At 31.6% G+C, this 15,992-nt stretch overlaps 1 protein-coding gene across 5 annotated transcripts in view; it reads left to right on the top strand.

Moving 5' to 3' along the window:
* TLL1 (tolloid like 1) overlaps nucleotides 1–15,992 on the top strand; it is a 169,657-nt gene that overhangs the window by 103,759 nt on the left and 49,906 nt on the right. For all 5 annotated transcript variants that reach the window (XM_088792448.1, XM_088792449.1, XM_088792451.1 and 2 more), the window contains 2 exons: nucleotides 3,677–3,792; nucleotides 14,093–14,195. In XM_088792448.1, the coding sequence (XP_088648574.1) occupies nucleotides 3,677–3,792; nucleotides 14,093–14,195 (219 nt within the window). The remainder of the gene's footprint in view (nucleotides 1–3,676; nucleotides 3,793–14,092; nucleotides 14,196–15,992) is intronic.

Genomic DNA, 15,992 nt, shown 5'->3' with positions numbered 1-15,992 from the left:
AGCCCAATAGCTGTATTGCTCAAAACTGCTTAGTACTTAAACCAACTATCAACCCTAATGTTCTCTCAGTGAGTCTTTCTTAATTAAATATGTCAAGTAACAGTAAAATTAGGAATATAAAATAAATTGGTATCTTAAAATAAAGGGGCTTTTGAAGATTACAATGTTCCTTTTATATAAGTGTTAAGTGTTGCTTTTGTGTATGGTGTAATATAAAGGTCTAAGTTCATTCTTTTCTACATGCATATCTAGTTTCTCCAACACCATTTGTTGAAGAGATTATCCTTTCCCCATTGTGTAGTCTTGGTATCCCTGTTGAATATCATTTTACTGTATATGTGTGGGTTTATTTTGGGCTCTTTACTCTGATCCATTGGTCTATATGTCTATCTTATGCCAATACCATACTGTTTTGGTTACTGTAGATTTGTAATATGTTTTAAAGTCAAGAAGTACAAGGCTTCCAGCTTCGTTCTTCTTTCTCAAGATTGTTTTGGCTATTCAGAGTTTGTGGTTCTGTATAAAATTTAGGACTATTTTTTCCCATTTCTGCAAAAAATGCCATTGGGATTTTGATAGTGATTGTATTGAATCTGTAGACCATGTTGGGTAGTATGAAAATTTTAGCAATACTGAGTGTTCCAATTCATGAACACAGGATATCTTTCCATTGCTTTGTGTCATCTTTAATTTCTTTCAGCAATGTTTCGTAGTTTTTGGTATACACTTATTTTGCCTCATAGGTTAAGTTATTCTTAAATATTTTATTCCTTTTGGTGCGGTTATAAATGAGACTGTTTCCTTTATTTCCTTTTCAGATTATTTGCTATTAGTGTATGGAAATGCAACTGATTTGTGTTTGTTGATTTGTATCCTCCAGTTTTGCTGGATTTGTTTATTAATTCTAACAGTTCGTGTGTGTGTGTGTGTGTGTGTGTGTGTGTGTGGTCTTTATGGTTTTATATATATAAGATCATGTCATCTGCCTGGAAAGATAGAAGTTTAACTTCTGAATTGTGTTTTGTTTTAGAATAATTTCGATTAGGACAGTGATGATAATAATTTTTCCTTTGTATATTTCTTTATACCTTTTTGTCCCCTGAATGTGACTGCATTTTGTAATTCAAGGACACAGTCTAACAATTAAAACCACAGTCTCCTTATCTATAGAAGAGGTATCTAAGGGTTAAAAAGAGGACTTAGGGCATCATAATATTTGAGGGCTGTGAAACAACTTTATAAAGTGCATATCAATAAGATAGCTACTTTATAGAAGAGAGAACTGAGGTTGATGCTTTTGGGACTTACTTGCATAGCATAATTAATAAGTAGTAATACCATCACTGTTCTCATCCATATACCTTGCTGAGTGAATGGACAGACTACGCATTTTAACTTGGTAGTGCCACGTTTTCCTTGCTAATTTTCCTTTAATTCTTTTAATAATAAAGATTGCTTTTTATACCTGAGCATTAATCAACAAATGGCTGGGAAAAATTGATGAAAATCTTCTGTGGTAGGAATTAGGTAGCCTGAATCAAGCACATTTACTGAGGAAATGGACAGACAAATAGCACAACTCGACTATAGTTTGTACTTCTTGCATTGTAAGCAGGTTCTATATAATAGCTTTATTAATTTTTTGAATTATATGCAAAATTCTTTTTTTTTTCACTTTAAAGAATCTTTTGCTTTTTATCAGACATTATTGTTTATTTACGTTTAATGTAGATTAAATATATTTAATTGTTTTAATTCCACTCTGGGAAATACAGCACCAGCATTCTATGTGACCTAGTGGAGTTTTCAATCATTACAGAATTTATTTTTAAACTATGGTGAATTATAGTTCTTTCATTGAAACACACTGAAGTCCAAAATGACCATCTAGCATCTAAACTGATTTTAGTTAGAGATACATTGTTTAGTTTTCTAAAGGTTCTTGTAATGCTATATTTATCAAGTGCTCTTAGATGATTCATGACAAATGCTGAATTATGTATTTTTGACCTTGAGCATTTTCGTTTTGCTCTGAGGTTGCTACTATCTGCCTATTCATCAGAATAAGCATTGCTTATTCATACTTTAAATTTATTTTGTTATGCAAACATAATACCTGTGTTTCTAAATATTTATGTTGTATCAGACTGTTTTTACAGCTCTATTTTGTATTCTCAAAGTCATCATCTTTTCTTTATTTAACTCAAGATATGCAGAACCATTTATAATTTATTGAGGATTTGATGAGATGAGAGTTCACCTGCTGTTAGCTTTGGCTCTATAATATGGTAATATCTCAGTTTTGATTTCAGTCTCCTTCAGAAGGAAGGAACTGTTCTTTCAAATAGTTGAGTAAAGGTTTAAAGCTGACTGCCTTCAGGTGAGGAATTATTCTTTTTAAAAAATTATTTTTTTCAGTTGACATTCAATATTACTTTACATTAGTGTCAGGTGTACAGCACAGTGGTTAGACATTTATATAATATATGCAGTGATTCTCCCTGATTGGTCTAGAACCCACCTGGCACTATAGATGTTGCAACATTATTGACTATATTCTCTATGCTGTACTTTACATCCCCATGACTATTTTGTAACTAACAATTTGTATTTCCTAATCCTTTCACTATTTTCACCCAGTACCCCAAACCCCCATCTTCTGGCACTGTATGTATTTCATATATACAATGGAATATTACTCAGAGGAACTTATTTTGAATTAAGGATACCTAAATCATTTTAGGTTCATGTGGCACATACCATGTCTTCAAAATCAGCAGGCAAACCCATCATATAATGGTTATGACTCTAACCTTGGCTGAACCAATGAGCTAGTTACACTCTGCCTTTGCCTTCATTGAAATATCCTTAGAGATATTAATCCCACAGATCTTAAGGCTGTGAAGCTGATCATTTGCTATTTCAGATGACTGGTAATTACTTCCAAGAGATTAGACAGGCTTAGTAAGAGAAAAATATAATTGCTTTTCCAGCAATTTCTACTTAGGATCAACAGAACAGAGAGAGTAAATAAATGTCTATATCCTGTTGGAAAAATGGAGTCTTCCGTGCTGTTTTTAATCTTTCAATTTTGGGGGGAGTTATTTTGAGAAAATTTTTCATTGTGTATGACATTTTAGTACTGCTTTTGACTATTTATTAGTTATTAGTTAAGATTTCTTTTTTAAGATGTTGATATGGAATTCACTATTGAACTTAGCCTCAATTTACATTAATATATTAATCGAATGTTTCGTGTGGTCCCAGAGCCATATCAACAAGGTATCCACTGGCCTGAATTGGAATATGGGTCACTTCCAAGTTTGCTACTGGCTCCTTGGGAATGAATGGCAAAGGTGTCTATGAGGAATAACTTAATGCATGCCAGATTATTTGTCTACAATCTTGTTATATGGTTAGCCCTAGGGATCCCATTAAGTATACTGAAATTCTGGTAAGAGAGACCTAAAAAGAAATTACTTAAAAGGAAAAGTTTTTTTATAAAATACAAATATATACTCTTGTCTAACACCAAAAGACTCAAGGTTTTAATTATGAGGCCCACACCTTTCATTAAAAATTAAAGAATGATTTTATATTTTTCAGGAAACATAGCTGTCATCTTTTAAAAAATCAAATATATGTCTTTTGTTTTTTGTTTTTTGTTTTATTTCAGCATGTGGAGAAACCTTACAAGAATCCAATGGCAACCTTTCCTCTCCAGGATTTCCAAATGGCTACCCTTCTTATACACACTGCATCTGGAGAGTGTCTGTGACCCCAGGGGAGAAGGTAGTTCATAACGTCAAGAACGCTCTTTTAGTATCATATAAGTACAGCGGTTCATCTTTCAAATATAATTTACTTTATTTTTATTTTTGTTTGATTCAGCAAATAGGAGACTAAATAGCTCAGAAAATTTACAGTGGCAATTGCTCAAACTCCAGGAATTTTTTGAAAGATAATTTTTTTTTAAATTTGTGAATGCTCTAAAAGAGTTGTAATAATAGAAATTATATTTTCAGACACAATAAAATTAAGTTAAAAGTCAGTATCAGAAAGATATTTAGAAAAATCCTATACATTTTAATAAGAAAGATACATTAAATATCCAATTCAGGCAAGAAGAAATTATAATGAAACTTAGAAATTATTTTCAACTGTAACAGAAATACTGAATACCAAACCTATAAGATGCAACTAGGACAGTATTTAGAAGAAAATTCAAAGACTCACATGCTTACATTGGATAATAAGAAACCCCCAAGACTAATGAGGTAGACAGCCATATAAAGAGGCTAGAAAAAGAGCAGTAAAATAAATGAAAAGGTACATAAAGAGGAAAAAAGAAAGAATAAAATTAATACCGTGAAAATAGCATGGTACAAAATATGAACAAAGTTGGTACTTTGAAACAACTTTGAAAAACAAGGAAATGAATGAAAGGGATTATAAAATAAAAAGAATAACAGAGAAAGCACAATTATATAATGTTTAGAATAAAAAAGATTATTATATCCATAGATGCTTTAGATATCAAAATAAGAATAAAAGAATATTTTGAGCATTATATCAATAGCTTTAAAATGGTAGATGAAATGTACAAATTACTACAAAGTATTACTTGCTAAATTCTTAAGAAGAAATATAAAGCTTGAATACGCCTATACCACTGAAGAAATTGGGTTCCTATTTAATTGAATTATTAGTCACATGTTTTTCAACAATAAAATTTTAGACTCCGAAGGCTTAATCAGTGAGTTCTAAACAAAATCCAAATAAGAAGTAAATATAGTGCTATATAAACTCTTCCAGAGAATAAAAGAAAGACACACTCTCTCCTATTTATATGGCTAGCAAAACACTGATAGCCATCCTGACAACAATAGTATAAGAAAGAAAATTTTAACCAAAAATAACACTTGAATATGGATGTAAAATCTCCCCTAATTACCCAACCAAATGTATATATATATATATATATATATATATATATATATATATATATATATATATATAATATATATGTAACTATATTATTTATTCATGTCCAAATGCAGATGTAAATATATATGCACGTGTATGTGTACACATGTATTATATAATATTTATATGTATTTGTATATACATATATGTTTATATGTATGTGTATGTGTATATATACATATATACAAACACCATTAAATTAGTATCTCAATTAAATCAAGAAAAAAATCCATTAATGATTTAACGACAAACCCTGAACAAGCTAGAAATAGAAGAATACTTTCTTAATCTTGTAAAGACAATCAACAAAGATTATTGTAAATACCATTATTATTGTGGAATTTCTCCAAGTATTTCTTTTGACATAGGTAAAAAATCCAAGTACGTCCACCACACCACTTCTTTTTCAACAGCTTGGTGGAAGTCATAGCACATTAAGGTAAGAAAACGAAATTAAACATTTAGGGATTTAAAAGGAAGACATGAAATTCTTCTTTTAGTTTGAGTATAGAATTTAAAATTGTTAAGAAATGAAATTAATGAACCTATTAATTTCTGGATTCTGTCTGGAGTGCTAACCTTACAAGTCTTCTCAGACCAAGATTATATTGATATTAATCTTTATTTTCTACCAGTTATTAAATAATTTTTGTCATTGGCCTGTGGCTAATACATCTGCAATGACTCAGATACACTTTGAGTTTTGGTGGGAGTGCAATTGCAGTTAAAGAAAATTTGATATTCCTGATACTTGAATGTTGTTAAGAGAACCCTGGGTATTGAGCTGTGCAGGGTCTTGCAATGCTCACAGTGAAAACTGAAAGAAACGCTTGTGTATTATCAAATAGATTTTACACATCAAAATTACAGCTGACTTGGAATACATGAATGCATGCATAATTCTTTATATAGTTACTTTTAATTTAGGAAGTATAAGTCTATGTTATAATGTAATTATATGTGTTGATCAATTTCTGTTTAGATTCTTTGAGTAAGCCCCTGAAAACTATATCATGAGAATAATTCTTAGAAAGGGGAACAAAATATAAAAGATGATAAAGCTTCAGAGCAAGTTTAAAACTATACATGATTTTTGAGAAGAAAATATAGAATATGAAAAGTTTTGGAACAAGATTAATCAAATTAAATCAGCTCATAAAAGCAAGACAATATCTGAAAAAAAAATGTTTCTCCTCTCCAATTGCAGTACCCATATCGTTAGTATTCATAATTAACTCAGTTTTATTGGATGGATGATTACTAATAAAACGGTATTTTTCAAAATGTTGCAAATAGGAAGAAATCAACAAAACTATCATCTTTCCTATTATTTTTCTTAATATCATGTATGATGATGAGCAAATAATTTTTATTGTTATAAGTGGCCACAGAACAATATTAACTCATTTTTTTCATTTTTGTGTTTTCGTTAAAATTATTGAGGTGACATTGGTAATATGAGTATGTAACTTTTAAGTATACAGTTCTATAATACATCATCTGTATACTGCTTTTTGTTTATCACCCAAAGTTTAGTGTCCTTCCGTCACTATATACTTGACTCCCTTTACCCTCTCCAACCTCTCCGTGTCTCCCTTCCCCTCTGGTAACCTCTGTACATTGTCTGTGTCAATGAGTTTTTTTTGTTTGTTTGTATTTTGTTCACTTGCTGCTTTCTGTTTTACATCCCAGATATGAGTGAAATCATATGTTTTTTTGTCCTTTTCCATCTGTCTTATTTCACTTAGTATAATAAACTCAGGATCCATCCATATTATCCCAAATGACAGCATATCACCTTTTCTTGTGGTTGAGTAGTATTCCATTGTGTATATGTACCACATCTTCTTTATCCAATCATCCATTGAAGGATTTGGGTTGTTTCCATGTCTTGGCTACCATGAATAACACTGCAGTGAACATAAGAGTACATATACCTTCGCAAATAAATGTTTTCAAAAATTTTGGGTAGTTATCCCGAAGAGGCATTGCTGAGTCATATGGTAATTCTATTCTTAATTATTTGAGGAACCTCCACATTGTTTCCCATAGTGACTGTACCAATTTACATTTCCCATCAGCATTGCATGAGGGTTCCTTTTTCTCAACATCCTCTCCAATACTTATTATTTCTTGTCTTGTTGATAATAGCCATTCTAACTGGTGTGAGGTTGTGCTATTCTTGTGTTTTTATTATTTTCTTTCTATTAATATTTGGGTTTCTTCTGCTCTTTCTTCTTTGGTTGGAAGTTCAGCTTGTTAATTTCAACTGTCTTTTGTACTGTAAATACTTAAGGCTATAAATTTCCTTCTAAAAACTACTTTATCTGAATTTTACTGGCTTGACATATAGTATTTTTGTTATTTTTCAATTCTAACTATCTTTTTCATATGCTATATTATTGTATATTATATACCTATATGCTTAGAATATTACATTTTCCTGATAAATTATCAGTATATAGTGAATCTCTATCTCTAGTCATGGTTTAAGTTATAAGTCTATTTTTTCCTGATATTAAAAACATGTTTACTTTCTTTTGATTAATATTTTGGCCTAGCATATCTCTCTTTTGCTTTAGACAGTCAATCATTCTGTGATCTTTTGTCTCAGGTGTGTCCCTTTATACAGCAGATAGTTTGGTTTAATTTTTTAATTTAATCCATGATGGCAAATTTTGTCTTTAACTAGAACTCTATGGCAGTTACTTTTATTGTGATTACTGAGGCATTATTACTTATTATTTGCATTTTATTATCTCCCACTTTTTCTTTTGTTTTATGTTTTGCCTTCTTATTGAATTATACTTTTATTTTTCCTCATTTCATTTTTTTCCTCTATACTTGTTTGAAAGTTTTAAGTGTATGTTATATTATTTGGTACCCTTTTTCTACCAGCCTACTTTCTTAGAGGAGTCATATTTAACCTTTTTTACTTCTTCTGAAGCCATAAAAACATCCTAAAAATACTCCAGTTCACATTTTTATTGTTTATCTTATTTCATGTATGCATATATGAAGAGCTACTATAAATTAATAAGTAAATATTTATACCACATTAGGAAATGACTAAGTAAGCAGAGTATTTATTGAAGTAGCAGTGCAAATAGATATTTAATCAATATATATTGTTTACTCTCACTGTTCATCAAAGTAATGTTATTTGAACCAACAGAGATGTGTTATATATCACCTATTAAATTGTAAAAAAAGGAATAGAATAATTTCAAATGATAGTGAGGATACACAGCTCCTGGAAGCAAAAATTGAAATAACCTCTCTGAAGGACTTTGGTAATCTATAACACACGTTTTGAAAAAATGTGCTTGCACTTTAACCCAGAAATGTATCCTAGAGCAATCTGAGTATGTGCAAAGATAGTGATTTATAATAATGAAAAATTGAAAATAAAATTAATTTTGAAAACCAAAAGAAACATTGATTGATTTTTTTTAAAAAAAGGATTAAATATTCTATTAGGTTGGTGCAAAAATAATTGTGGTTTTTGCAATTATTTTTAACCTTTTAAATCACAATTACTTTTGCACCAACCTAATATTTTACAAAAAAATGCCAAATGACCAACGTAAAAGTGAAATGTTTTTGATAATTTATTAAATCACACTCATTAAGAAGGAATAAAACATGGTATAAAATGCCACTAAATTTATCTCTCTGAAGATAATCAAATGAATTATTATCTAAAAATATCATGGCACCCTTGTTGCAAACTTTTTTCCCTTCAAAAGATGTGTGTTTCCTGTTTCCTGGAACTAGAGGACTATGTTTTCAATATTGGGAATTTAAAAATCCTAAGCATGATCTGTACACCTGAAACAAAAAAAAAAAAAATCGTAAGCATGAAAAGATCTAATTTTTAAAGTACCTACTACGTTACAGACAAAATTATGGAAGAATATATACCAAAACGATGCTTTTTTCTCCCTGGTGGGTTAATACTATATAGGTTTCATTTTTTTTCTTTCTCTTTTATTTTATTTTTCTACATTGAGCATATATTATTTTATGGAGGAAAAATATAATTAAAAATAATATTGTTGCGTAATAATGTGAATGTACTTAATGCTACAGAACTGTGCACTTTCGATGGTTAAAATGGTAAATTTTATGTTACATATATTTTGCCACAACAAAAAAAATATGAGATTGTCAGTGCACATATATGTTTTTGTAGGACTGAGCCTGCCAAGGTAAAGATAGATGCCTGTCCAGTCTAAGGCTGTTCTTGATGTTGTATATACAGTACCTGCTGGTAACAGTCCAGCAGGTACTGAAAATGTAGCCATGTTGAGCTGATAAAAGCCTGCAGTATCGGTTCTTCCATTCCTCTGAACTGATCGATCTTTAGCAAGGGTAGACTGCTTATGTCTTGAGTATAGTTATTATTTTTTGTTTTTTCCTGTATGACCCATTTAAAAACTACCATTTGACTACTTTCATTTTGCAAAAAAATTCTTGTTAATCACTTATACAATGATTTACATATATGGGGTCAATTAACAATATAATGTGTATGTTGCCAAGGGCACTGCTTAAATTTAGCAATAACTATATAGATAAATCTTTGATTCCATTAAAATGTGTCTTCTGGTGAGTGAAAGAAATCTTTGCTATCAAGAACCTTACACACATGCAAGGTTTAGTAAGATAATAGGCAAGCTCTGAAAAATAATTGAAGAAAGCAAGATCCAACTTGTCATGGATTTGCAGAGATGAGAGAGCTCAGGTCTTGTTGGAGCTATGGTAGTTAATTCAGAAAAGCATGAAGAGTATTGACAGTGAAAAAAGGAGGAGAGCATTTTTAGGGGCATTGCAGACTATCATCTACAGAAGTTGGCAATTGATTAGATAGGGGTGGACACGTGGGGATTAAGGAAAGGGAGGTATAAAAAATGTTCCTGTGAGTCATTGGCAATGACAAATCAAAATTTCAAAATCCAGATATTACCACATAAGTTTAAGAAGAAAATTGTTTTCTTAGCATAACCCAACTCCTGCTTTTCACCTGTCATAGAATTAATCCCTGACAAAATTAGGAGACTACCTGAGACACACAGCTAGCCTGTTGGAAGGCAGGGGCTTGAACTAAGGCAACAGGTTCCGTCCATTCATCTTTAGATTTTTAAGTAAGATAACTTTATTTTGACATGTTGATTTTCCTGTGAAACTTTAACATTAAGCCAATATTTTTGTTTCCTAACATAGTTGGTTTAAGTAAATTGGATGAATACTTTCATTTATTTCATAATTGTTTTCAACATTGATATTGTGAGGGATGCCTGAATATGTACCACGAAAATAGTACTATATGAGAATTTTAACAGTGTTTTCAGATTATCTTACTGTTTTTCATACATTGTCCAATTAAATCCTTCCAGTTTAATTCTGCTGAGATCAGCCTAATATGATGACCTCTATTTCACAGTAAGAAAATTCATTCAAATTCAGAAAGTTTAAGCAAACTAACAAACTGAGGTGCTAGAACTGTTAACCCAACCTTTCTGACTCCCAGTCACAAACAGCTTCTAGTTGTAGGAAAAGATGGAAACGTTTGCCTTTAGCATGGTACAATTCAGAGCTGAACAAAGCTTTAGGGATCGATTATTCCAGGAATTGGGAACATTTTCTGGAAGGGATATACAGTAAATATTTTTAGCTTTGCAGGCTATACAGTCTGTTTCAAATACTCAATTCTACCATTGTTTCTCAAAAGCAGTCCTAGACAATATGTAAAGGAATGTTCCACCAGAACCTTATAAAAACTGGCTGCAGGCTGAATTTTGCCCATGATGTATAGTTTACTGATCCCTGTTCTTTTTGCCCCAGTCTTATTTCTGAGAAGAAAACTGTAGTGTCCCCAGAGAGTTTATTAGGCTTGTCCAAGCTTCTGGCTAGAGCCCAGAAACCTATTTAATTTACTATTTTTTATTCTAATATCTTTTTGTAAGGAGTCATTTAATAATATCAGTCTAATTGACAAGATTTGTAACATCTTCCCCATCCTCAGTACTAGAAGGTATAAATGTTATTCCAGTTGATCTATGTGGTGCTCATGGAATTAGTTTAGGTGGTCAATAATGTCTTCATGTGCTGACAAAAGTTCATTGATTACATCTTTCTGTGGAGACTTGAATACAGCCGGCACTTAGACTGTTGATCTGTCTTTATCCAAGATTCTTCACTCTGTAGCATTAAAGCAAAGCCTTTAATAAGCAAATTGTTATTCTGCCAAGTCAAAGTGATACAATTTTGCTTATTTAATGATACAAATAAGCAAAATTGTATCACTTTGACTTGGCAGAATAACAACTAAGACTCCTAACTGATCACAGGAAATCTTACAATTATTGCTTGTATCTTCCTCCATAAATGAGCTAAGGCTCATTTAAAATTGATAAGTGATAATACTTATCATAATAAATAAAGAGTTATGTAATTGTGCTAGGTAGTTTTTATTTTGCCGATCTTTGAAAAAAGATACAACATAGTTACACAAATTAGCATGATATAAAACAACCATTTATTTTCCAAGGGCTTATGATTTGTAATTCAAGTATGGATTCTGCTGGCAATCTTAGTCAAAGGCCAACATTTTAAGTCTACATCACAGCCCTAAGATTTGATTTTAGAAAACCTATCTTTATTACATTTTCTGCTTCTAAAAGACTCTGTTTTCTATTATAGTAAGCCAGTTGTGTTCCTCCACGGTACATGGCGTTTAAAACAGAAGATTAAAAACAAGATAGGAAACTTTTCTGTTTAGAGTTATTCCCCTTCCAAATGTGTGTGTGTGTGTGTGTGTGTGTGAATATGCACATGCATGCATGTGTATTCCAACCTTCAAATATTAACTCTTTGTTAGTGATCCAAACACATTGTTTTAATTTTGAATAAAATTTGATTATATACATACTTCCAATTTAGCTGATTTTCTTCCTCATGGAGGAGGAAATTGAAACTATTTGCACACCATTATAAAACCCCCCTTTAAATCCAAGAGGGAAGCCACAAAATGAGTCTTGGGGTCTACTGTTTGTGTCTGTATTCTAGTTAGGCCATCTCTGCTGTAATAAATAAATTATTGTATGATTATACAGAGTTGAAACCCTGGTGGGTGCTATAGGGAGAGTACAAATGTGAATGAAACTTAGTATCAGGCAGTGGTAATATTTCCCATTTGTAGCAGACTTAAAGTAAATACAAAGTCAAAGGAAAAACCAGAATTTATTTCCCAGTTATGTCATAAGAATAACCTATGCTGCATTGGTATTCAGAGATGGAAGAGAACACATATTGGGATCTTCAAAAAAAATAGTTTAGAAATCGTGCATTTTGATAAGGAAGTGTTGAGGATTATTGAAAAATAAAGAAAAAAATGATAAGACCTCTGTCCTTGGATGTTTTGGACATTTTTGTTAACAATTTTGAGAATATTTGGAATGACAAAATTAGGTGAATGAGAAGAAAACCAAAAGAAAAACTATAAATAAGGTAGACAAAAGTAAATGAACTATTTTATTAAAACCAAATTATGGCATACCTACTGTATTACATTTAAAGAGAAAAAAAGGAAACAAAAAACAGTGTGTATCTTCACATCCTTGGTAGACTTCATCTTTGTAATATAGAAAGTATGTTTAAGGAAACTGAAATACATTGAATTTAATGGTGAAATGCTAATATCATTATAAGACATGATTGGCTTTCATTATAATTAGATAAATTCTTAGTTCCTCACTCTGTGAAATGATTATTTACATGTGCAATTGTAACCAACTTTGGTATACAATTTCATCAATAATCTGTGATGCTGAGATAAGATGCCATGAGAAATATTTATTGTTGTGCTATGTCTCCATTCTGGGAAGAAGTAAGCTAATTAAGGATTGATTTGCAATAATTAGTAGTTAACATTGTGTTAAAGATTGTACTCAAGAAAGTGAGAGGTTTATGTTTTCTAATGCAAAAATGGTAGTGCTTTTGGGAATATGGATTCAGGATTAATTGATGTATTTTTTCTTTTTCTTTTTTTAAATTTTTAGTCATTTATTGAGAGTTCTTTTACATCTAGATTTTTATAGTATCACTAAAGATTCTTTAAATAGTGTTATAAACTACAGTTTTATATTAGAAACATTTCAAGTACTCATGATTCGTTGATTTTGGCTCAAGTCCATTTCAGTTTCTAGATTAAAGAACAGGTTCACTATGCACTTTAATTGTCTTAGCTATTTTAAGCAGAATAGAGTTAGAATGAGTTTTTGAATATAAAAATATTTTCCACATGAATTTTTCTCCATCAGATAGGTGAATTTCTCATGGTAGTTTGGTTCTAATTTGGTGTAATCAAGTAAAAAACAGTTAATTATTTGAAAAGTAAAGTCTTTTTAAAAAGCAGTAAGAAAATTGTCTCTCCAAGAGTTGCTCTTGAATTAACTTCACAAAAAGCAGTATCATTTTAAAACAAAATATAGAATAAAGGGTCATGTGCAAGATCTAACTTGAAAGGTCTTTGAATATGTATTCTTGGATCTAGAGAAGCATAGTGACATCTGCCTTTGATTATAGTTACATGGACAAATTCAAATTCTAGAGCTGTATTTAAAACATTTCAACCTACACAATGCTAATATTATGTTCTTGGAATATGGCACATGATGGTTATTTTTAACATAATTATATATGTTTGATCATCTTTGAAATAAATTATTAAAAAGAAGGTATTCAGGGCAAAATCAGAATTTTTAATGGTTTAAGTCATATTTATCTTAGAAAGCTCAAAACAAACTATTTGAATAAAGGCTTATTTTTGTTTCACAATTGATCAAATTAACTTGACAGAATCTGATTTAGTGGGTAAAATGTTTACTTTGTGCCTCTGTGTTATTAAACATTAAAATAAGAATGAGGGTTTTTTTGAGGTGTTTGTTAAGAAAGTATTAGGGGAGTACTAATGTAGGGGGGAAAAGAATTATCTATCCATCTGTTCTCACAGTAGTTTTGGCTTCCTAACCTCCAGAAATCAAATCATCATGTGCAGTTACAATCATGTTTATTCTGTGCATTGTTTTGCTCCATTTTGCAGATTGTTTTAAATTTCACCACGATGGACTTATACAAAAGTAGTTTGTGCTGGTATGACTACATTGAAGTAAGAGATGGGTACTGGAGGAAATCTGCTCTCCTTGGTAAGAGATTATTTGCGTCCTATGTGGCTATTCATATAGTCTGCCTGTTGAAAGAATCAATTCTTTCAAGAGTCATCTTAGAGTAAAAATTGTTTGTGACCAACATTTTAATTTTTATTATACTTTTTTGAAACACAGCAAAAACACTCACAGACAGAGAGGTAAATAGATTGATTGATTTAAACTCGCTTAAATTATGAGGTAGTACTCGGATCTGAACATAATGATTTTAGAATAGCTTGCACAGGTATTATGCTTATGGTGTCTACTCATCACAAAGTTTCTGTGTTTTTAATTTAAAAATCATAGTTTAATGAGAAAGCCAGATAAAATGTGTGTGTGTTTGTGTGTGTGTGTGTGTGTGTGTGTGAGAGAGAGAGAGAGAGAGAGAGAGAGAGAGAGAGAGAGAGAGAGAGAGGAGTGTGTGTGTATTGTTTTGTTTGCTATGACAGTAGAATGTAAGCTGTTAGATACGTGATATTTGGTAGTTGGCTTGCTATGCCGAGCATATTACCTCCTACTGTAGACGTCACCGTTTTGCTTCTCTGGGAGTTTTTTTTTGTGTGTGGCTCAGAAGAGACATTTGTAGTTTGCATCAGCAATCGTAGCTCAGGTTTGGTGCTCAGGAAAGTCTGCTGCCAGTGTTTAACCACAGATCACACTGCTAACTTGCATGAAGTTCTTTGCTGCTGTCTTCTGTTTTACTTAAAGGTGAGAGCTGCTGTGAGCATGTCAAGATTGTGACTTTTCCTTTATTCTTAAAAGTAGCTTTGCTCAATTGTGTTCACGCACCTTATAGATCTTTTTTCTTACCATCCAAAACCTGCTGAATGGACACTGTTGTATTAAAAGTGACAGCAGCCTTAGTAAGTGCAAGAGACCTGTCAAAATGTTGAAAAGTAAAGAAAAATAAAGATGTGAACTAATTTGATAAGTCGGGTTGAGGAAAACATGGTTTTGAATATTTAGTTTCTTAGCCTTAGATAAAGCAATTTGTGATATATGTATGTGTGCTCCAAAGAATCCATTTCATTACACTCATATTGAAGAATCAAATCTAAAGGCGAATATTGGAGAACAATTCCTTTAGAGCTCCATTAACCGTTACATGCTGTGTATGCGAGGATCCTCCAGATTGCCTGAGTCTGATCACCATTGTCACATGGAAAGCTTTCCCCACTGTTTCCTCCAAAACCTTGCTCCTCAAAGTATAGCCATCCGACTAGCAACATCAGAACCACTTGGAATGCAGTTAAAAATGTAGAAAATCAGGACCTATTCCATCCCTTCTGAAATAGAGACTGTCTGATTTTAACAGACTCCCTGGCAATTAACATGCACATTACAGTTTAAGAAACACTGCTCTCTCTTCCATTGCCCGTTAGGAAGACCATTCTTCACCTGTTAGCTGTTAGTATGATTTTGTTGTACATATTGTCATTTTTCATATCCTAAAACTATGTATAACATCATTGCCAGGGGAACACAAAAAATGGATGACAATATATTATTGTTTGTAGAATCATTTCATGTGCGTTGTTATATATAACCATTTTTGTCATTGTAGGGAAGTATAGAACTTGGTGGCAGACACACAGTTAGCAATAAATGTTTGTGGAAGGTTGGGGGAAAAAAGGACGACTGACAGGAATTATTATATTCATTTGGTATTATACTTGCCTATGGATACACAATTAGGTAAAGCTCAGACCTGATTTTCAAGTCTTCTGATACTGTTTGCTATTCTGCATACTTCACCACAGATTATAGCTTTATAGAGGAGATGGAATGTATGCA

Source organism: Rhinolophus sinicus, chromosome 15 (assembly GCF_057876585.1).
Source record: "Rhinolophus sinicus isolate RSI-liver-muscle chromosome 15, RSI-T2T, whole genome shotgun sequence".
Classification (NCBI taxonomy): Eukaryota; Metazoa; Chordata; class Mammalia; order Chiroptera; family Rhinolophidae; genus Rhinolophus; species Rhinolophus sinicus.
This window is presented reverse-complemented; position numbering and strand designations above follow the sequence as displayed.